The 22,064-nt window shown below is 38.2% G+C and overlaps 1 protein-coding gene across 1 annotated transcript in view; it reads right to left on the bottom strand.

Annotated features, from left to right (window-relative positions):
- The window catches only part of LOC112558045 (dynein heavy chain 6, axonemal-like), a 65,979-nt gene that overhangs the window by 20,529 nt on the left and 23,386 nt on the right, over positions 1-22,064 (bottom strand). The window contains 30 exon segments of the mRNA XM_025228230.1: positions 204-384; positions 638-792; positions 1,391-1,577; positions 1,865-2,046; positions 2,740-2,890; positions 3,096-3,256; positions 3,550-3,681; positions 4,110-4,273; positions 5,304-5,475; positions 5,940-6,071; positions 7,551-7,708; positions 7,967-8,114; positions 9,822-10,043; positions 10,760-10,987; positions 11,670-11,853; positions 12,393-12,589; positions 13,833-14,018; positions 14,290-14,502; positions 14,938-15,209; positions 15,496-15,649; positions 16,340-16,477; positions 17,051-17,212; positions 17,649-17,804; positions 18,331-18,456; positions 18,591-18,701; positions 19,011-19,157; positions 19,551-19,636; positions 20,041-20,198; positions 20,591-20,687; positions 21,338-21,518. Of these exon segments, the coding sequence (XP_025084015.1) occupies positions 204-384; positions 638-792; positions 1,391-1,577; positions 1,865-2,046; positions 2,740-2,890; positions 3,096-3,256; positions 3,550-3,681; positions 4,110-4,273; positions 5,304-5,475; positions 5,940-6,071; positions 7,551-7,708; positions 7,967-8,114; positions 9,822-10,043; positions 10,760-10,987; positions 11,670-11,853; positions 12,393-12,589; positions 13,833-14,018; positions 14,290-14,502; positions 14,938-15,209; positions 15,496-15,649; positions 16,340-16,477; positions 17,051-17,212; positions 17,649-17,804; positions 18,331-18,456; positions 18,591-18,701; positions 19,011-19,157; positions 19,551-19,636; positions 20,041-20,198; positions 20,591-20,687; positions 21,338-21,518 (4,941 nt within the window).

Here is a 22,064-nt window from a genome sequence, read left to right as displayed (position 1 = left end):
CCACACTCAAGACCTTTCTCACCCACCACTGACATAAAATTATAGCAATAATCTTTAAAGTGGTCCTTACAAATAAGAGCTCCTTTAAAAACCTGTTTACTCTATGTCCTCTTTATACTACTTGACTTCCACAACTATTAAAATATTCACAAAAAATAATAATATATGCTGGTCCTAAAGCTGACTCAAGGGAAGCAACTCACAGCATCTGCTTTTTCCTGATCTATCACCAAGTCTTCCATGAGCTTCTGGGTGGCCTCAGACTTTTTCTTGAGCTCTGGCTCCAGAGCTACCAGTTCCACTTTCATGTTGTCCACAAGTACGTTGGTCTCCAGCAGTTTGACCAGACCATTCTTTACTCGGTCACGGGCTTGTTTCAACGTCCTGCAGAACACACACTCTCATGTGCAATAAAAGAGATTTGATCCTTTCTTTTCTCAAATAGCTATTTATCCTAAGGAATATCTATTATGTTACTTACTATATGTACACTGAAGTAATTAGACTTGCAGCCAGATATACATATATTTTAAAAAATCAGGTGAAGATGCCAAAAGAAAAAAGTTGTCTGCATTTTGTGAAGGCTGTTATGAAAGAGTACCATGTGTACCACATGCCATGCGTGATGATTACTCACTTAGTTTTCTCTTGAAGCATTGACAGATATAAATTGATTAACTCCAGGTAACTTGTTGGTGTGGTATAGTATCGTCGTTTGAGTTCAGCGAAGAAACGCTCAGCCATTGTACTAACGCTGACATGAATTTCAACGCACATCTCCGCAATCCGTTCCTGTACATACGTACATGCTAAAATGTAGTCACACCTTAAGCTATACAGAAAAATACATTAGCACTTTGATGTACACTTTGCTCTTTTTCAGTACATGCTGTCATGTTAAAATGCCTTTTCCACTGCAGCATTGCTGAAAAATATTCCTTCAGGTCACAATTGTTTTCTTACAGTCATGCCTTAAACATAGCTGAACATCAGTTCTCAGAGGCCAAAATATTTTGAGCTCTTTTGCATAGGTAAACAAACTACCTGGTTCATGAACTAAAAGGCACCATTTGACAAGAAAGGCAGACATTCTCATAGCAGCTCTTCCTCACCACTCTCAGGTTTGAAGTTGTATGGCATGATACCCAGATCCATGATGTCATTTCAATAACCAAACTTATGAGAGGCTTGCACCAAACAGGCTTGGTGACATTGCTCAAAAACAAAACAGGACAACCTACTTGTACCACCCTGGAGCTGTGTTGTAGATGTGATTGTAAACAACTGTTTTGCAAGCCAAAATTTGGAGTGAAATGATCGAGAGAGCAATCATTCAAAACCAATTTGCCTTTTCCTTTAAATCTCAAAAGTTTGAGAGAAATGCACCTACCTTAATTTCATCACTTCCGAGGTCAATGCTCTCAAAGAAGGACTTGGAGACACCCAGCAGAGCTTCACGGGGCCATTCCACAAACCAGTCAATTGTGCAGCAGTTGACTAGAGATGGAAACATGCGACAACGAGTGCGGAAAGCATTTCCCACTGGACTCATGCACAAAACAATGTGCAGGTTGTTCCTGTAAAACACATGTACATAAACATGTACATCCACATAGAACATACATGATCAAGCATACACATGATCATAAACATGTTCATATGCATGAACACACACTCACACACAAAAGAATTTCATGATTTTGTTTTGCAATTTTAAGCAACAATTCACAGTATGTCTTCTAATACTGAAAGAAAAATTTATTATAAGCTCTTTAAAGTGATCTAAATCTAATCTGGTCTAAAGTTGTACTTGTTCAGCAGTCATTTTTAACAACCTATAAACTGTGATAAAAGTGTTAGCTACCTCACTCTGTTGATGCAAAAGTCATAGATGGCATCACGGTTGCCTTCAGCAATACCAGCTTCCTTAGCAGCAGGTCGGCAACCAATGATAAGTTTTTCGTATTCATCAGGTTCAAAGAGATTTGGCACTTCACCGGAGTTCAGGATATTGTTAATGTCCTCCAGAAATTCCTCCACAACAATCTTAACAAAAGACAGCATGAAGTAGAAGAATTTTATGACATATACTAGTCTCATAACTCCCAGAGATGAAATTAAAATATTTGGCCAATACAGTTATCTCATCATTTATCATTTTCTCTTTTTAAAATTCAAACTAGCAGAAAACTTGCAGAAAAACGGACTAATAAACCCTCAACAATCCCCTATATCCTTTCCAAAACATTTCACATAAAACCACCCACACTTCTGGAATCTATCTTATCCATTAGACACAGAATGAATCTCTCATAATAATGGTTTGCTTGCAGTCTAAGAAGCTGTCGCTCAGCATCCCTTCACTTTGTGCAGTGCTCTACAAGTGACACATGGATTCCTCATTCAACGGACATGAACATGGTTTACAAAGTGCAACAAATATCATAACATGTCTTCGAATATGTTGTCAAAAGTAAAGTTTCTGTGGTAATCAACAGCAAGTACATGTAAGATAATGTATCTCAACACTAGCCAACATGTGTGAAAATGAGAACATGACTTTTATTGAGAAACTGTCTTGCAATGACCCTTTGAGCCCAACCAACCCGTGGATGATGAATATGAAAATGAATAAGCTGCCTAGAAATCCTTTGTTGTTAAAGGTTTAAAGAATCTTATAACTTTCAGATTGTGCGTCAGAGAGAGGGAATAGTTAATTCTCCCATTGTTCATGCTCACCTGGGTGTCTGTGAAAAGAAAAACAGTATGCTGGTTCTGAACACCTGCTGAATCGTACAGTATTTTCAGATCATTATGGAAGGAGTTGTAGTCATAGCCACGGCTCAGCTCTATCTGGAAACACTTGTAGCCACAGATGTGGGCTGAAAGTCTGAAAATAAAGTAGGAAAAGTCTTTCTTAAAAATGAATAAATACAAAAATATTCCAACATTATACACCTTGCAACTTTTGAATGATACATGTGATACTGTAGAATTAAGATTATTTGATTACACCATCATGATATCCTTTTGAGTAATCTGCTCTGCTAAAAAAGTGTATGCATGAGCAGACAACATGTGCATGCTAGATTTACCTGGTGAGAGACTGCTTGCCAGTGCCACCCACACCAACCAGCAGTGCATTTCCACGCTCCTGACGAATCATGCGAACAATGCGTGACACATGCTCAATGGCATCCAAGAAAAAGACTAGTTTCATTTCCTTGGAAGACTGCATGTTGTAATCATCCAGATACTGTAAACAATATATATAAAATGTATATATATTATTTTTAATGTGTTTTGTAATACATAAATAACAGACTTGCTGTATCTAGATGTAGAAGACCTCAAAAGATTAATCGCTGAAGTGATCACATTGATGACCATCTGAACAAAGGCTATGCCCTCAAACACTCCATGCATTCTTAAACAGTGGATTTGTCAGATGATTACATAGACCCAACCTAATGAAACTTCCAATATTTTTATCCATGTAAACACATGCAGCTGGGGCATGAGTATCAACACAATTTCTCTCTCACTTACATCTTGCAGGATATTCTTGACTTTGTTCATGTCGGTCAACTCCTCATACATCCTGTCTTGCTCTGATGCCCCCATCTTCATGAAGTCCCCAAAAATGATGGGGCGAGTCACAAAAGTCTCGGCATCCACCGTCTGCCAGATGATAGGTGTACAACAATGGCAGAAGTCAGTTGTCAGACACACCCAGCAAAGCAGATGGAAAACATCACTACTGGCAGTTAATGTACAAAGTTATTGCAGACAGTGATATAAGCTACCATCAGTTAAAACTACCACACAACACTGACCATTCAAAATCTCTAGCATAATGGTTTTCCTCTGAAACATTTCTGAAAAAACAGCATAGTAGTGGTGTATTTGAAGCTGAACAAACAGCATAATAGTGGTTATTTGAACAGCATAAAAGTGGTGTACTGAACAAACAGCAAAAAAAGAATAAATTTACTGTGCAACCGAATCCCTTTTCCAAAGTAAGAAAAATAATCACAAAACACATAACAGACACATACATGTATGCACACACATACACACACGCTTGTATGCGAAACCATAAACTGCACCTCTCCAAAGTGCTTGCTAGCCATCTCAGCCATAATCTCATGAAAGAACTGCTTGTCTTCTGAGTTGATGAGCCGATCATGGAACACACGCTGAGCCTCATGCACAAACAATTTGAAGATTTGGTGGTTGTCCCGAATCACTCCTGGGTCACCTTGCAGCATGCCTGTCAACATCCACCACATGAGCTAAGCCTACCTCTAAAATGATTTTCACTCAAAGACTGATCATTCAGACATGATATGACCAAAACACTTATCTTTAATACTATGCCTTTCTTACTTCTGTAACAGGGTAGATGGGGATTGCTTTCCCAAACTCAACACAATAACAAACACAACACTCTCATGGGTTTCAAGTCCCTTTACTCTAACACCGGTTGATGGTTTTGGCTAAGGCAAATCATACATGTCACACACTCACACTCTCAATGAGTCGTAGATCTCACCTCTGCGTTGTACCCTCACATTATGTCCTCCTTCCCTCTTCACCCGACTTCTCTCCAAAACATCCTCACACCTTCATTCTGTCACTAATCAACCCCCTCCCGCTCTCCTTCAGTCACAGGGTTGTTGCCCAGCCAGCAACTACTTCCAACTGCCAAGCCTGTACCTGTTACCTTTCCCTCTTTGTGTGTGTATGCACGCCATGTTTCATACTACTAAACTTGACAATCATTTTAGACAATAAGGCCACCTGGACTTCCTAATGTGCTAACACTACAAGTCATCAATACACATTCCCATTTGCCAATAGAATCTCCCTTGCAACCGCAAAGATGTGGTTTAATCAGGGAATGGAATTTTTGCGTCAATAGAGCTACACTTTCCAAGATGAAAGATGTTTCTCAAGCACACAAGTAGCACAGAAGAACATGTTGTAAATCTGGACATACGCATACACATGATGATTGGGAGAAGTTTCATGTGCACACTGTGAAGGTAAGCCTTAGAAAAGCATTCTGAAGATCACTTCATGAGATGAATATGAGTGTAATTTCTAAACAATATAAAACAACGATGAATGTACACCATTCAGGTCACTGTCAACTGCTCTAGCAGCTTGTCTATTGTGTCTTGCAGGCTGTTGCAGCCTTGCTCATAAATGTTTTGCATATTACAAGAAAAAGACACACAAATAAGCAAGCATATCAGGAAATAAAAAAAAAACCAACAACACAGCCAGCCAGTCCTTACCCTGGACGCATTTGGACAGGTCACGCAGATTGAAAACATAGTGTGATTTGGCTGGAGTGGGCAACAAGTCTGTGCTCATACGGAAGTAAATTTCCACTGCTGCCATGACAATGGGCTCATTGCACTGACGCACAGCCGTTGGAAAATCCATTAAGAACCCTGTTATGATGGCCTATACATACAAAAATCTGCATCACTCACATTCTGGAGCAACTAATGGCAGTTCACAAGCAATTATCAAAATTTTCTAGCAAACGACTCATACATTCAATCATAAAATGTTTAAAGTGATCAATACTAAACAGACAATTTTTCTCTATCACAATTACCTACTTACAGCTATAGCTAACTACTAACTAACTACTTGTAGCAGATTACCCATTAGCCTTCATCTTGATTTTCAGAACAGCAACTTCACTTTGACCTTGTCCTGACTATGAGCATGTATAACGTACATGTGTCTGTATTTACTTTGAGTATGAGCAGGTGTCTGTTGTAGACGTAAGCATGTCTTTTACATGCAAATGGGTGCATGGTTGTTGATGATTCAGTTTATTTCTGTATATCATTTCTGTAAAGTGCTCTGAGCAAATAATTGCTATATAAACCTTCATTATTATTATTAGCTATTCATACTAAAAACATGTGCTTCAGGCTGTGTTCAGTTGGCGATGGAATTGCCAGCATTGAGAAATGGCGGAAAAGACGAGGGGACACTGGGTTACGTCCACCACCAGGTGGTGCACAGGCAGCACACAGGGTCACATCCTGAAAAAGAAAAACACAACAGGTACTAGATACACAGGAACAATGAGACAATATGTATCTCAAAAACACAGCAAGCACTATACCTATAGCAGCTATAGTTGGTGAAAATCAACTTCACGAATGCATTAGTATAAGACAGGGATGCCCAACCTACGGCCAGCCCGCGAAACTTCTGCCCACAGTGCAGGAAATCGGCATGTTAGTAATTAAAAAAACAAAATAAAAAAAAAAAAAACGAAAAAAGGGAAGAAGAAGTATTTATCCCCACGTAGGGGCGTCTCTCAATCTTTTTTTCGATGGAGGAACATTTCGATTCAGTGCTCCGACTTGGTGTCTCTACGATGAGGCCGGACATTCAGAAGTTGGTTTCGGGAAACAACTTCAATTATGCCACTAATTACTACATAATTAATGGTAAGTACAACTTGTTTCTAATAAAAAATGGTATCTGCTCTATTTTTTTTTTCTTTTTTGTATTTTTGCGGTGAAGTGGCCCGCGACACGGCTGTCCGAAATGGATATGGCCCGCAGGCCGAAAAAGGTTGGGCATCACTGATATAAGACATATCCCAAATTTTAAAACTTGCATAAAAAGAAAATGTAATTAAAGCCAGAGACACAAAAACCGGATGGAACACAAGGACTGTAACATACACTACTGCACCAATCTGACAATCAGGAAGATGTGCTTTGTGTTTAAGATCAATGACGGAAAAATTTCATTTTATGTTATGCTGTCCATGTCTGATAGATCTATAAAAAAATATTCAATCCAGAAAAATATTACAACAGACCTAATAACTACTGATGCTGATGTCAACTGAAAATGAAATAATATTGTTTAGTCTAGCTAAGCATTTTTTATCTAGTGACAAAAAAAAAAAAGAAATACTACACTTCCATAAAACATATTCTTCATCCACTAATAAGTATATTTTTCCTGCAGTATGCTGTATACCAATCCTTTTGCATAGGCCTTATGGCCTAACAAAATAAACTATTCATAATTATTTGTATTCATAATATTTCAAAGAAATATTTTTCATCAGTTAGTGTGAGTATATTTGCTACCACTACACATACTGATGTGCCTTTTTAGTGATGACATATTGTCAAACTCAGTCACTTCTTACTGATCAAATTTTTTACATAGCATTAGACCTTTTGACATCATTTTGATCTCATGTAACCTAGGAATCTTTACAAAATGTTTACTTTTTTCTCTGTCTGAAAAAATGCAATAACTGTTTTACTTTATTAAACTGCACAGAGCAAATTTGCTACACCACTTACATCATTTGGCATCACAAATACAACATACTAAGTAGCAAATACAACATATTAAGTACCAAAAGCAGGATTACAGTCATTTCATTTTCCCTTATTATCGTGATCAAACAGAGTCAAAATATGAGCCTGTTTATTTCACTAATGACAAGCTAAGTCCTAAATAGGAGTCCTCTTTTTTTCATCCCTTACCTGAATTTCTTTCCAGGTCATTTTTTCACGTTCATAGAGTCCGCCAAAATCTTGGTACTGACGAAGCAACTCAATTGGTGGCTGGGAGCCATATGTGTCAAGCTTGGGCATGTTGAGGTCATCAATCATGATAATCACCCTTTTGCCCAAAGGTGCACCTGTACACATACACATCCAATGCATGTTACATTAACACTGTGATAATACTCTTGACCACATACCCTGTCCCGTCCTCCGCAGGACTATGTCCCCTGTCCACTCTGGGTGTGACATCACTGCCAGGCCACTCAAACCCTTGCTGGCGCCAAAGACTGCCTTTACCACGCTTATACCAAATAAGAAAACTATTCTTCAGAGCCACATTGTGATATTTTCCAAAGAGAAACATCTCCAAAACCTGCAAAAGTCCTGCCTACCTATGACATTCTTGCGTCGTTTCTCGAGCTTGGCCTCAATCATCTCTTGTGTTCGGCTACTGCTTGTCTGAGCTGAGAAGTTGATGAACACTGGCACATAGTTCTGGCGGTCTGAAATGTTGTTCAAGGTAGCCCGTGCAATCACCGACTGCAGACAAATATTTCATATTGTGAGGATTTTTATGGATAGTACCAAGATATACAGGCTATATTATGTTGTTGTTAGTGGTGGTGGTGGTATGACTCCATAATCTCATAACACACTAGAATAAATCAACCCATACTTTTAATTACACACTAAAAATAATTGACTCACATAGTCCACCATACTAGGAACAATCAACCCACACAGCCCATCAAGCACTAGGACCAATCAGTCCAAGAACACTATATATAAGAACAAGCAAAAGCTAATGAAAATACTTGTACCAACACTAGAAGTACCTCTCTGGAAGAACATTTTGAAAGTTGATATGAAAAGAATATATGGAATAGAATTCCATAACTGAGACCTGTTGTAGAACAACAAAATGAGCAGCCACACAAGATCGAGGCATTTGAACTGCTTTTTCAAGAAGCCCTGTATCAGACAAAAGGCATACAAAGCAAGTGGAAACGTAGATTGAAAGGAGCTCAGCTGTCTGTAAAGTCTGCATGACTGATGGAGCTTGAGTGTTGTCAATAAAGAAGTAATGAAGGACTGCATGATGCTTGATAACAAACAGTGGTGAAGTGATGATCAACAGGTCCAGTCCCAGAATTGATCTTTGCCAAACACCCAAGAGAAGAAGAGATGAAAGGTCTAGCAATCATAACTGAATAGGAACTGAGCACAGTCCTAAAAGTATGAATGAATCTTGGTGCTCTTCCTTGAATGCTAAGAACAGATTCCAAGCAAATAAGAATGTTATTATCACCAGTGTCAAAGGAAAGGAAAGAAGACAGCGTATCTTCATCTAATAATCCAAATGAATTGGCAGTTGTCTTGGTGTAAGCCATTGGCTTCAGAGCTTAAATGAGACCACAGAAAATATTTTCATAAGTTTTGATGTTGATAGCATATTATTGCAAGAAGTTGGAACCTCTGCTTTGTCCTAGTTCAACGAGTGGTGGCCTGTAATTTGTCTCATCTACCTTACTTAACACTTCCAGCTTGCTTTGCCTTGCTGGACCATTAATGCCTTCCTATCTTTTTGCACCAAACTATTGGAAAATATTGTTACTCTTTCCAATATTCTTGGTATTGAAAAACAGCTGATAAAGCTACTATCAGACAATCAAACTATATTTAGCACTATTTGTTTTTTTTTAACTCTCTATGACCATCAAAGTATCGTAATGACTTGCTTTGAGATTCAAACATATTCCTAGTTGGGCTGTATCCAATACAGATTTACATAAAAAGCTCATAAATAGATGTGTAATTTACATTTTTTTATTTATTCAATAATTTTATGCTCATCAGTTACTAATAGTGTAGGAAAACTTTTTCCATTAATTTCTATGGATCGCAGTCTCTTTATGCACTTAAAATCCTTGTGCACTTTCATATACTCACCTTCTTCCCCATAATTTACTAATATCTGAATATCTGATAAAACTAGAGTAGCCACATGAAAAAGATGCAAATTATAAGCAAGTCAAGTCAATAAGAGAAAAACAGGAAAGTGCAATGAAGGTATAAGGTGTGACTTTCTCTTCAGTGCCAAAATAAAATGAAGTGGAGGTCAGAGAAGGAATATTCTGTAGCCACTACAAGAAACTGAGAAAAGGACAACTTATAACTTAACAAGAATATACTGACAGGTTGAGAGAAAGAACAGGTACAAGATATATGCCATGCAACAAGTCGCACCTTGCCAACACCAGTGCCGCCAGTATACAGTACAGATCGCTGAACTGACAGTAACTTGTCCAGTATGTAACCAAAGCGCACTGTGTCCACAGTTGGTACCAGCATGTCAAAGAATGGAACTTCTTTGTCATATCTGAAGGAAGGTACAATCTTTTCCCAGGAATCCATGCGCCGTAGTTCCATGTCCATGTAATAGCTCCACAAGTCGCCACCAGTTGGCAGCTGCAGCAAAGAGATACAGTAAGTACTGTACTGCACTCTCAAAAAAAAGAATAACAGTACACATTTTGACATGTAAGCATTTAAACTGTGTGATCAAGCAACACATTCATTGGATCATCCTATTCTAACTTCAGCTTTAAAAAAGAGCAATTCTGGATCCACTCTTTCCTTTGATAGATGCAGCTACAGTATTGTCTTGTCCTACACCTGCCAGCAAAAGTTACTTAATATTTTTTTTTTCATATGATTCATGTATCTGTTAGTGAGGGCTTGTTTGTTTTAATGGTGATCAATTTGTTGTTCAAAAGTTTGCCTGGGGTTTTATCTAATCAATCTGGTAATTTATTAAAAGTAATTATTTTTGCCTGCTACTGTTTCTTACTTTGAATGTAGCTATTTATTAAGCTTCTGTTGCAGCTGTTATTATTGGGTTGTTAGTGCTGACAGCAAACATTTTATTTGTATCATAACTTTATAAAATAGTGATATAATTATTAATACCACTACTACTACTGCCATATCTCTTTATTACTGATATGAGTGTCATGTTTATTTGACTATTTGTATGCAAGACTGAAGACAGATCTCAATATGCAACACTATAAACAAATAACTGAGAGAATTAAAATCAACAAAACATCCCATATGTTGTGGAGATCTTTGGCATGACTATATGGTAAGTTCAGTTACTAAATGCATAACAATATTTTTTTTACCTTTGCATCACTGTTATCTTCAAACTGGTTCCTGACAAAGGTGTCAAATGAGTCCCAGTACTTCTCCAAAATGTTCCCACCAATGGCCCAAATGTAGCAAAAGATGAATGTTGAGCATACCAAGATGTGGAGTCTGGACACTTCTGCCTCCAAGTCTGGACCTCCACGTACAGGGAATAGCAGGGCCTCCAGCAGTTTGCACAGCGTTGTTACTTTACTAATATCCACCTGCACAATGAACAAAAACCTAGGGATGCTTCTCATGTAAGTTTTGTCCTCTATTTAGTATTGAAAGCTAGACACAAGGTGCAGTAAGCTGCTTTATATGCAAATATTATGCTAGCTGGATAGGCAGTGTAGCCTTATATTAGTGCACTAAAATGCTATTTAGAAGATTGCTGGTCGAGGGAAAACTCCCTCCTCTACCCAGAAGCTGTCCTGCAGGAATGGCTACCTGATTAAACCAGGAAGGTAATGAGGCCAAGGGATAAGACTGGGCTCTCATGATATAAGGTAGATACAATGGACAACCTGAACCTATGACCCTACAACCTCTAAGACTAAGGAACCCTTTACACCTTTTATAACTCTAGTTAATAGACTGCAGTACAGGAATTTAAAACACCATTCTTTGCAACTTTACTCCTCGTGTGTCTTGGGATCTCAGCTACATTCTGCTGTTTCATGTACATGAAAAAAAAATTTCTGCAAACTTACAGCCTTACAGACTTTTATTGTGAATTACAGACTGTTGTGCTCAATCCTATATCACCTTACATGCAAGCATAGGTGCACTTGTGTACTATGCATGCATGCACGCATATATACAAAAATGCATGTGCACACACACATACACACAGAACACATGCACATATACAAACACACACAGGTGTGTGAAGTATGCCTTCACCTGGTTTATGGCTTGTTCGCATTTTTTGTTTACAAATTTGAGTCCATCTTCAACATAGCGAGAAAACAGTTCAAGGGTGTAATCAACTGTGACTTCTTTCATTTTGTGCTTCCATTTGTTCATCCAGGTTTGGACGTATGGCATCCACTTGAGCTCTTCAGGATCCAGGTAGACCATGCCACATCTAGAACAAAACCACAGTCTAGGTTTGACAAACATAGCTCTCCATATGCCATTAACCTTTGTGTTGTTATGTTCTATACACATTTTACAAATGTTACACCATGATTATATATGAATACATGCATGAATGCACATATAGAAAGATGCACCTGTATGCAGCCATCTATTTAAAAACAAAAGAGCTACAGGTAGTCTCATGGCCTTAAAGTCTTTAGGAAGTGAGGCGTTTCACTTATCTTAAGGCCCAACTTTTCTATGCTCTTCATCACTGCTTTACCTTGGCATCCCCTCAATGGAGTCATCCAAGTCTCTACACAGCTGTGTCAACTAGAGAAAGTATACTGTGTCACACAGCTTTTGTGCTAGGTGTGCATCCCTCCCTAATCACACTTTGTCTGCTGTCTCCCCTACTGACAAAGCTACACACTCACACATGTACAAAATTAACAAAACAAACACAACTTACAAACACATTATTGAGCATATCCTCATATGCACAAAAAATATAGCATAGATACCCATCTCCAACAATGCCATTACCTGCTGACAGTTGCAGGGGAGGCTACTGCCAAATCTGCAACCTCAAACACCATGTGGATGTAGGGTGTGAACTTAATGCGCTCACTGTTGGCCAGACACAGCATCTTGTTGTCATCCAGCACAGTGTTCATGTTCTCAATCCACAAGGCATCCACTGGACCATCACAGATGATCCATTGATGGTCTTCAGTTGTATCCTGAATCATAGAGTACCATAGACTGTTGGAAATTACAACACAACATAAAACAATGCAATATAACATAACTGTCCCAAGGCATTATCGAGTACCACGATCAACTGCTATTTACAGCTGCCTGCAAAAATTAACATAATCCAGACAAATGTGCATGTTCTTCCCTTGCTTCTTATTAACATGAACAGTGTTTTCACTATATATGATGAGGATGATTTTTTTTTTAACTCATGCTGTCATGTACGGAGTTGATGCAGGTAATACCTGGTTCAGTTTTCGTTTCTGCAACCTCACACAAAGTAACCTATCTCTTTAAAGTGAAGACACATTTGAGATATACATCATTAACTCTCTTAGCATTTTGCCTTTGCAGAAGAAATTTTTCACAACCAATGTCCATGTCACACAGTGTAATAGGAACAAAGGTAGTGTCACAAAACACACGTACTGCGCTGTACATAATAAGGGAAGAAAAGGAAGAAACTGTTGATACCTTTAGACATTGTTCTACTATGAATTACTTCCCCTAGGGTGTCAAAAATACTCAACCAATCAGGTTTTTGTTATAAATGAATGTAGGCAATGAGTCAGTGCCATGTTTGAGATAGTTGCTTGTTCCTCAATTTGACATGGATTTGTACTTGGCAATTTATGTTTCTATATGCTGTGTAAATAATTTCTTTAAACTTCTGCCTCTTAACCTACTTTTATGACAAGAGCTCTCTGTTCCATACAGTTACCATCTTTCATTTTGATTAAGTAGGAGAAAACAACTACATTTATTGCCAATCAGATTGTGTCAATGTTTAAAAAAAAAATGCTCTTTAAAACAGTGTCAATGCTCTTTATTGTAGGTTGATAGTTGTAAATATTGAGAAAAAACTGCACCGAAGATTGCGAGTTGAGCTTCCATACAAATGTCATAATAACTTTCAGACATTTCAGATGCAAAACTTAATTGACATATCGTAGATTCCATGTAATGGCAAGGCTGCACACCGCATCTGTTCAGTGTGCCTATTCATATCTAACCTGCCATTGTCTTTCTTTTATCGTTACTAGTCAGCGCAGAGAGTGTGACCTATCTTGATCGTGATGCTGCGTGCTACAAGTGCATAAATTAAATTATATTACTTTGTACCATGCCTCCATTTTTAAGTGATGAATTGCTTTGCTTTTTGTCAGTATGGAATGAGTTAAATGCTTCTCTTATCCTACCTAACAAAAATGGGTATCAACGGGTTACCTGAACAGCATTTCGCACAGTGATGCCCATGAGGCCATCATGCCATTCCATAGTCAGCTTATCCACTCCACCATACAACTCGTCCATGGTGATGGACTTAGGGTTCAACACATATGTGTGGACAGGCTGATAGAATGGGTCAGGCAGCCCTTCTTTATAAAGATTCTCCAACGTCTCAGCCAGAATCTATAGCACAGAATGAGACCAGCTCTTTTCACTGTACTTCAAGATCATGTTTGACCTCTTTGCAAGATGTGCTATGAACCTAGTGCACGATTTATAAAGGCAAAGGTCAAACAACACCCATAAGCTATAAAATTTAAACAATATATGAAGGAAAAGAAATTTTTTTTAATTACTAACCAACACTCTACATGAACAAGAATGTTAAGCAATGACCAGAAGCTGTAATGGGTAAAAATTATGAAAAAAAAAAACCTGTTTTATGTTCTCATACCTGATACACTGTAGTTTTACCACTTCCAGTGGGTCCAACCAGCATAACTCCATGGCGCACAATCATGGTCTCATATAGTTGGATGACCTTTTTGACCTGGGTCATAACCACCTGCAGTTTATTTTTCTCTTGCACAGAAATGATCTCTGCTTGCAGGCGACCATAGTCATGCTCCGGAATATCCACTCCAGGAAACAGATCCTGCAGAATAGCCTGCAAGACACAGTCAAATGTCACAAGCCTATCTGGACTTACTGCCAGACTAAATTCTCCACTAAAATGCATTTCTCCATATGTCATCTGCCAAATGAAAATAATAATAAACACAGGATTTGTATAGCACAAACACATTCAAAAGGAACATACTCATACCACTTAAGAACAAGAATGAGACAGAAAAACAAAAAGTAACATATGAACAATGGAGGGAGTACTGATGATGAATAAAAGACAAACACAAAACTCAAAGAGGAAATAAGTAATAAGGACTGAGAGCATCATGATTTTTGTAAAGGAAGAATAGCAGGGAAGTAGCAATAAGCATCTTTTACATCTTTATCTTTGAAAAAAAAAAATCCTGTCTGCAAGGATAAATCATCAAAACACTGAAATTCTCTCTTGATGCTTTTGGTTGCCTGTGACACTAACTTGAAATAGGACTGCATCCTGTTTCAGAAACTTGGGCAGATTGCTGTCTCTAAGTGCTCGAATCAATACCACATCCTCTGATTTGTCAGGGTTTTGTCGTTTCAGAGAACCTGCCATCACCAGCACAGACTTGACCGCCCGCATTCCAAAGTCATAGTGGTCTTGCTGAGACAGCTGCTCTGAGCACAGTTTGTACATCTGCACCATCTTCTGGGCCAAATTCTTGGAGGACTCAAAGCCTTCTGAATATAGGATCACCTCCGCAATAAGTCCTAAAGAGATATAAAAAAAAAAAGTGTGCTTAGACAAGACCAAATAATATGTCAAAGGATCCTCAAATGGAATTTGAATCAAATACATTCCTTCTGTCTGCTGAATGACAAACTGTCAATAGATGAAAAGCAATGTTGATATAAGGCCTTTTCTACTTATGACCTCTGTCATTTAGAGATGCATTAAATTCACAACAGAATTTTTACTCTGGTTAACCCCAAAATTACTCCCCCCATCCCACTCCCACTGATAATTAAGACTGAAGGAACAGACAGGTCTGCTCACCATAATCTGGCACCATCATGGCAATAGGACGAAACAGAGCTTTCAAGTTGTCTGGCAGCTCAGTGCGCCCAGCATAGCCAGGGTTCATAGTGATGAAAGCTGCACAGGTGGACACAAGCTTGATCTCGCGCCCCTCAAACATGAACCGGGTAAGCTGCAGCAGAAATGTTGCAGATGTGCATTGTGAAGAGGGCATTTTTGTTTTAAATAACCCTAAATAAACAAAGTTTGTCATCTTCTATAATACCGATTTCATATGCAGTAAGGCAATAATTTCCATCTGCAAGCAACAAGTCTTCAAACATCAACACAGATATATCTAATTAACCCCTCCTTCCACTTCGCCCATAGGCCAAGCATTGATCATAAGACTCCATATTCCAGCATGGCATCATGCATGTAACCTCACTATCGGCAATGTTGTATTGGTGATATTGTTAGATTCAGGGTTTTATCTTGGATTCTGGATATTAGTATCTTTTAATGAACTGAGCCTATGCAGTTTAGGTTGGTGCTAATATCATCAGGCAGCCTAATGCCAATGAGTGCTAATGGCAATGATTATGATGATAAAATCAGGTAGGCCTTTTATTCTCAATATCTCTCTTACCAGCTCTCGTTTGTACCTTTTTTTTATTTCAGAGGTCAGAGAGTTTAAAACTGTTCTTCCTCTTTAGGGTGAGAGCTAAATTTAAAAAGGCATATTAATTTTCTTATCCTATTGGTATCATAATAAACGAGATCATTGTCTCTCACCCAAAAACACACATGCATGTGTACATGCACCCATGCATATGTGTGCATGCACAGACACACACACACAAACACCATCACTACCACTCGCCTTTTGTGCCTTAGCATTGCGAATGGTGATGAGCTGCTGTGCAATGACAGAGAGAACCTCAATGTCAATTCGATTGAATTCATCAAAACAGCACCATGCTCCAGACTGTGCGAGTCCTGAGAAGAACTTGCCCATCATCTGTACACCATAAAAACAAGAGGTCATTTGACTTGCTTTTGGAACCATAGCCACATGCACAAATTACATTTGTACATCTGCATACCATAGAAACAAAGTGACATGTGTTCTGTCTTTGTAAGCAGGCAACATGCAAATGTGTTATCTGTGGAATACAATATGGAATAATGAAAGATATGTAGCCAGCAGTTGCTCAATCCATTTGGAAAACTGTTATTCAGGCTGTAAATGTTTATATCTACACCACTGTTCCAGTCACAGAATGGATCACATAGGTGTGAATCACAGAAAATGCCTCAACCATAATGATAGACCATGACTATATGTTACACCTACTCAAAACAACTGACCAGGGATGGGCTGTTCCCAGCAACAAACAATCTTGCCCCTTATGCACCTTACTGCACTTTGAAAAAACCCTAGCTGCTTGGCAATGAATGAGCAAGGACAATATGTCCAAGAGATAAGTTTTATCCAAATAACTCAAATATCTAACACATGCAAGACTAGAAGCAAGTACAGGAAAACGATGCAGACAAGGCTGCTGCTTTCTGTAGGTCTCCAACTCAGCACCTTATAATCCAAGCCATCAGAACAGTTGAAGACAACGCACTGTTTGGCAAGGGACTTGGCCAGATCTTTGGTTGTTTCTGTTTTGCCAGTGCCAGCTGGACCAGCAGGTGCACCACCCAAATCCAGCTGAAGTGCCCCCATGAGACATAAATAGCAGCGATCCTGCAACACCACAGTTCAGTGAGCATGAATGCTTTGCACACCTCTTGAAACAATGCACAGCTGACATCATGAACTTAGTGAACATTTTGTATCACAGTCTGCAGACTGCAGATTTTGGATCTTTTTTTAATTTTAAAGCCTTATTGACTGGAATGCTATTTTCTCCACCTGTTCCACACACACATAAAATCTACCTAGATTTTCTCTGTGCATACATGCATATATGTTCCTGTGTGTGAAAAGCAGTGTTTATAAATGTTCATTCTTGCATGCGTGATTTAATAACCTTTATAAAACTAGAAAATATCATTTTATGAAGTCATCTCAGTGATTTAAGACAGATTTTTATATCTGTCTTTTATTATTTCAGTACTCCACGATGTCTTGTGATGGGACCTGAACTAAAATGATGTTCGAGCAAAACCTATTCACTCACTGTCAGTGGGGTGATTACAAGACGGGGGGAGGCTCCCAAATACTCATAGCCATAGTGGTAGATTGAGTTAGACATGCGCACAAGGCAGTCATCAATGTCTGTGTCCCAGTAGTAACGAAGCTGTTTCTGCCATTCAAAGTCATTGATACGGCTGACCTGCACATCAGAACAAAACTTTCTTTAATTTGCTGGCTTATTTGCTGACTGGTGTATGATGCAGGTGGTCAAGAACATCAAGCCCTATATTCTGCGTTGCTTTTAAAGCACAATAGTTGTTTCTAAAGTGAAAGATAAAAATATCCTTTAAGGAAAATATAACAATTTTAAAGCCAAACTATAGATATCAGAGTGCTGAAGCAGCAGGGGCTTAAGGCCTAAGTTCAGCACATCAAGATATGAAGTAGTGACAGAGGAGAAAGCCAACAATGAATAGATATACAGGTAAACATTTAGATTCATCTAAAGTTAACCTTTGTCACCCAAATTACTAAGACAATGAGACTAGACATGAGAATTCAGATAAGTGAAAACACAAAGCAAAGGAACTGGAATGCCTTGACCATAGAATGCAAGATCCTATTTTTGTCCAAAACAACTGTGAAACAACAATACTTCAAACACTTCAAACCCAGAAGAGTAAATTAAGCTCTCAGACATTGAAAAAATATTCATTAATACTGACCTCATGTTTGACCATGTCAGTCACCATGTCTCGTGCATGGACATCAATGGTGATGAGCGCACACAGGACAGCACGAGCAAGTTTTGGAAGCTCTCCTCTCACAATGGCTGCAAGTTTATTTAGATCCTGAAGAGCAAAATACCATGCACAGATATTCAGCAAAGCAATGTTGTTTTGAGACAGATCAGCATTTTGATATGTTCAAATTCTTTCAAATTCCAGTTGAATATAGTTTTCTGTTTACTTTTAAAATCACCTACCTGATAGTTCTTGGTTTCAAATTCTTTCATGCCTGTTTTTCGGTCAAAATCTCCCTCCAGGATTTCAGAGATATCTCGGCACCACACAATCTGTGACACTGTAAGCACAACCTGAAACAAAATGCAATGATATCCTGCATAAGCACTTCTCTTGCTAATTTTAGGACGGCTAAAGAAATGAAGCAAAGGCCGGTAAGCACAACATATAATACCATGCTGGGTCTGCATTTATTGCTTCTTCAATTAAAATGTATTAATTCTCTTTTCTCTGCTCAGCTTTTCTTTCTGTCTGCCTATCATATTATACAAAAACTCATTTGATCACACTTTACACCTCCATCTCCAATTGCAATATTTTGTTTCCTGCATATCTCATGACCTCCATAACTTGTATCTACAATGTTTTGCCTAAATCCTCACCTGTGAACAATGGCACAACACCCATTCTTCTCTGGTTCGACGTTCGAAATCAGCAATAGCTGCCTTGGAAAGTCGGCGAAGGTTAATAAACATTGCTTCTTCTACTTTGCCCAACCAGTCTTCCACATTGCCACGTGCTTTCAAGCCCTATTATAACATATTCCCATGCAGAATGTTGTTTTATCAAACAAAAGGATAAATATCCCACAGGCACTGCCTGCTGTCCCCAAATCCCGCACAACAAAAACACCAAAGCCAACAGCAATAAAATGGTTTTTATGACTAGATTCTTGTTGCTCTGTGGCAGTAAAATACCTTTCAAATTAGCTATGCAGACAATGCATTACTACACATAAAATTCTGAAACAGCCTCTGGCATGAGTACTGTTCACAACAACAATAAAATGTATGCAGCTTCTGTGGTCACTGTTAGCAATAAGTATCTATCCGCTTAACATTAAACTGCAGTGGAGCTTACAAATTATCGAATCTGGTCTTGTCTTTGTATTGCATTATTTCTTGAAAATAAAGCAGTCTTACCTTGCCAAGAGACACCTTTTCACCTTCAGGTGAAATCATTGCCAAAATGTCATTTGTGTACTGCACCTCAGATGGCTTTTCATCTCCTGTGTCCACAATTATTAGCATCAATTATTCATCTTTTCCTCCATTATGAGAGTAACAGCAGCATCATCAAAAAAAGGGTTACTCAGAAAACTCCATCAATGAGGCATTTACTTGATCATATCATCATCACCATTATGTCATTCTAATTCATCATCAAAACTTTTTAAGGAGTCAAAATTATAATTAGTTTTAGATTAGTTAATAATCACCTCCTGGTCCTGACAAGGTAAAACAAAATTCTAAAAGCAAATTATGCTGTAAAAGCAAATGAGTTTGTGTCTCTCGTGAAAATTTAAATTTTTAAAAAACCAAACAAAAGGCACGCTTCTGGTGCTCCTTATATGATCTGGTATCAAGCTGACAATCAAATACAAAAAGTGAAGAAAAGTAAGCTGATGGATACCTGTGTCTGGCGTAGCCTTGCCCTCAGCACCAGATGCAACACCAAACTCCAGCTTTGAAATAGCATCAAAGCACTTGCGTAGGTGGGGCTGTACAGCCAGTGGATTGCGTGTCTGTGCCAGAATCTCTAGCAACTCATCATTGGACAAGAAGTAGAATCTAGGCACAGATGATATTCTTCAAGTTAAATGTGCTGTGCATACCCACTTTTTTTAATCTTTAATTGGATCTACAGAAACATCACTGGCTAAAAATAAAGCACTTGACCCCGACTTTTTACTGTGTAATTCTAAGTGATATTGCAATAACAAGCAGTGACCAATGGGTGCATGACAGCTATAGCTGATAACCATGCAGAACCAGTGTGAAATGAATGGATGAATTTAACTTACTGTTCCAATCCATTAGAACAAAAAAGAAAAGAAATACATGTAAGAATATTTTGTGGGTAAAGATATTAAAAGTACCCAAGCTAATTAACAAATAAATATTTTTTCAAGCAATGCTAACTGAAACTTCAAAGAGGTGTGCAGCTCATACACAATGTTTACCTTGGGAATATGACACGCTTGGATTCAAGGTAGGCTTCCAGACACTTCATGATTTGATCCAGCAGCGCATTGTTGTTCTGAAAGGTCTCCAACAATCCTGTATTAGGGGAAAATGATTACATTCAAAGTGTGCTTGTCATCTTCCCCCATTGCTGGTCCTCATTCACAAACCTGAACAGGTTTCTTCTTGCTCCCCATTCTTTATGAAATTCAGGACCAAAATATTATGCTTTTTGATTCCTTTAAATATATTTTCTAATTTTTCTAACCAAAAATACTTCAAACCATCTTTTTCATGATATGGTTATGTTTGCTTCCATATAAAAGTATTCGAACATGTATTTGCAGATCACACAAAGTAGATTTATAAAACATTAGATTTTTAATCCCTGCAGGTCCTACAAAGCCAGGTACATTCCATGCCTTTGGGGATGGGATATAGTTTTCCAAACATTTCAAATGTCTAAACAATTTCAAACCAAAAGAAGTTTCAAACAAGGCACATATACCCAAGCACTCTTTCAATGACTACATATGTGATCAAAGGTAGAAAACTACATAGAGAGTTTGTCTGAAATCAGTATGTTCCCTATACCTATTAACTTCTAGCAATACAACCTTTGTGCATTATATGACTACTGCCTCTTCATTGTCAACAAGAGAATAATGACTAATAGCATGTTGTATGATAAAAATCCTATTATGCACATTCATTTCGATGGAGTCTGCACTCTGTCCATCACCAACCTGGCTGTGTTGCGGCACGAATGGCCAGGGGAACTTTGTTGACTTTGCGCATGATGTCCTTGTAGGATTTGTCTACCTGCATAAACATCTTGGCTTCAGCAGGCAGTTGACGCTGAATGTCAGGTGCAGAGAAGATACTCTCTAGGTACATCCAGGATCGCTGGCAGTTCAGCCATTCATCCTGCCAACAAATAGTGACAGCATTGGTAAACACTAGAAAGATGGACAACAGTCAATAAAGTGGCAAAGTTCATTCACAATGATGGAAAGAACTAACCCTGTAACAACAGACAATAAAACTATGGCAAGAGATATTTCAAAGGGCATAATATACTTCAGCTGATGACAAAAGGGAGTGCAGGGAAAGAAGATTAAAAAAGGAGAGAATAGCATGCTTATCTAAAAGGTTCTATAACATTCTTGAATTTAAAAAAAAAAAACCTTCTCCCAACAAAAAGAAAATATTCTATATTATTTTTAAATGGCATTGTAAAAAAAGATACAATGAACCCCATTCAAATTTTTTAAAATGAGTTCAAAGAGGCTCATAGGTTATTATGTTTGTTTGCAACAAAATGCTTTTTTTGAGTAACGAAACTGGTTTAATACAAAATTATTTAAGGCATGACATTGCTGCTTTTCTTTTAAGATTTTTGTGTTTTTGCTTTGTAATAAACTCAAACCAATAATTTTGCTCATGGGGTTCATGAGAATATAGCCTTTTACT

This window comes from Pomacea canaliculata, linkage group LG2 (genome assembly GCF_003073045.1).
Source record: "Pomacea canaliculata isolate SZHN2017 linkage group LG2, ASM307304v1, whole genome shotgun sequence".
NCBI classification, from domain to species: domain Eukaryota; kingdom Metazoa; phylum Mollusca; class Gastropoda; order Architaenioglossa; family Ampullariidae; genus Pomacea; species Pomacea canaliculata.
The sequence above is the reverse complement of the archived record's forward strand: the minus strand, read 5'-3'. Positions and strand labels throughout refer to the sequence as shown.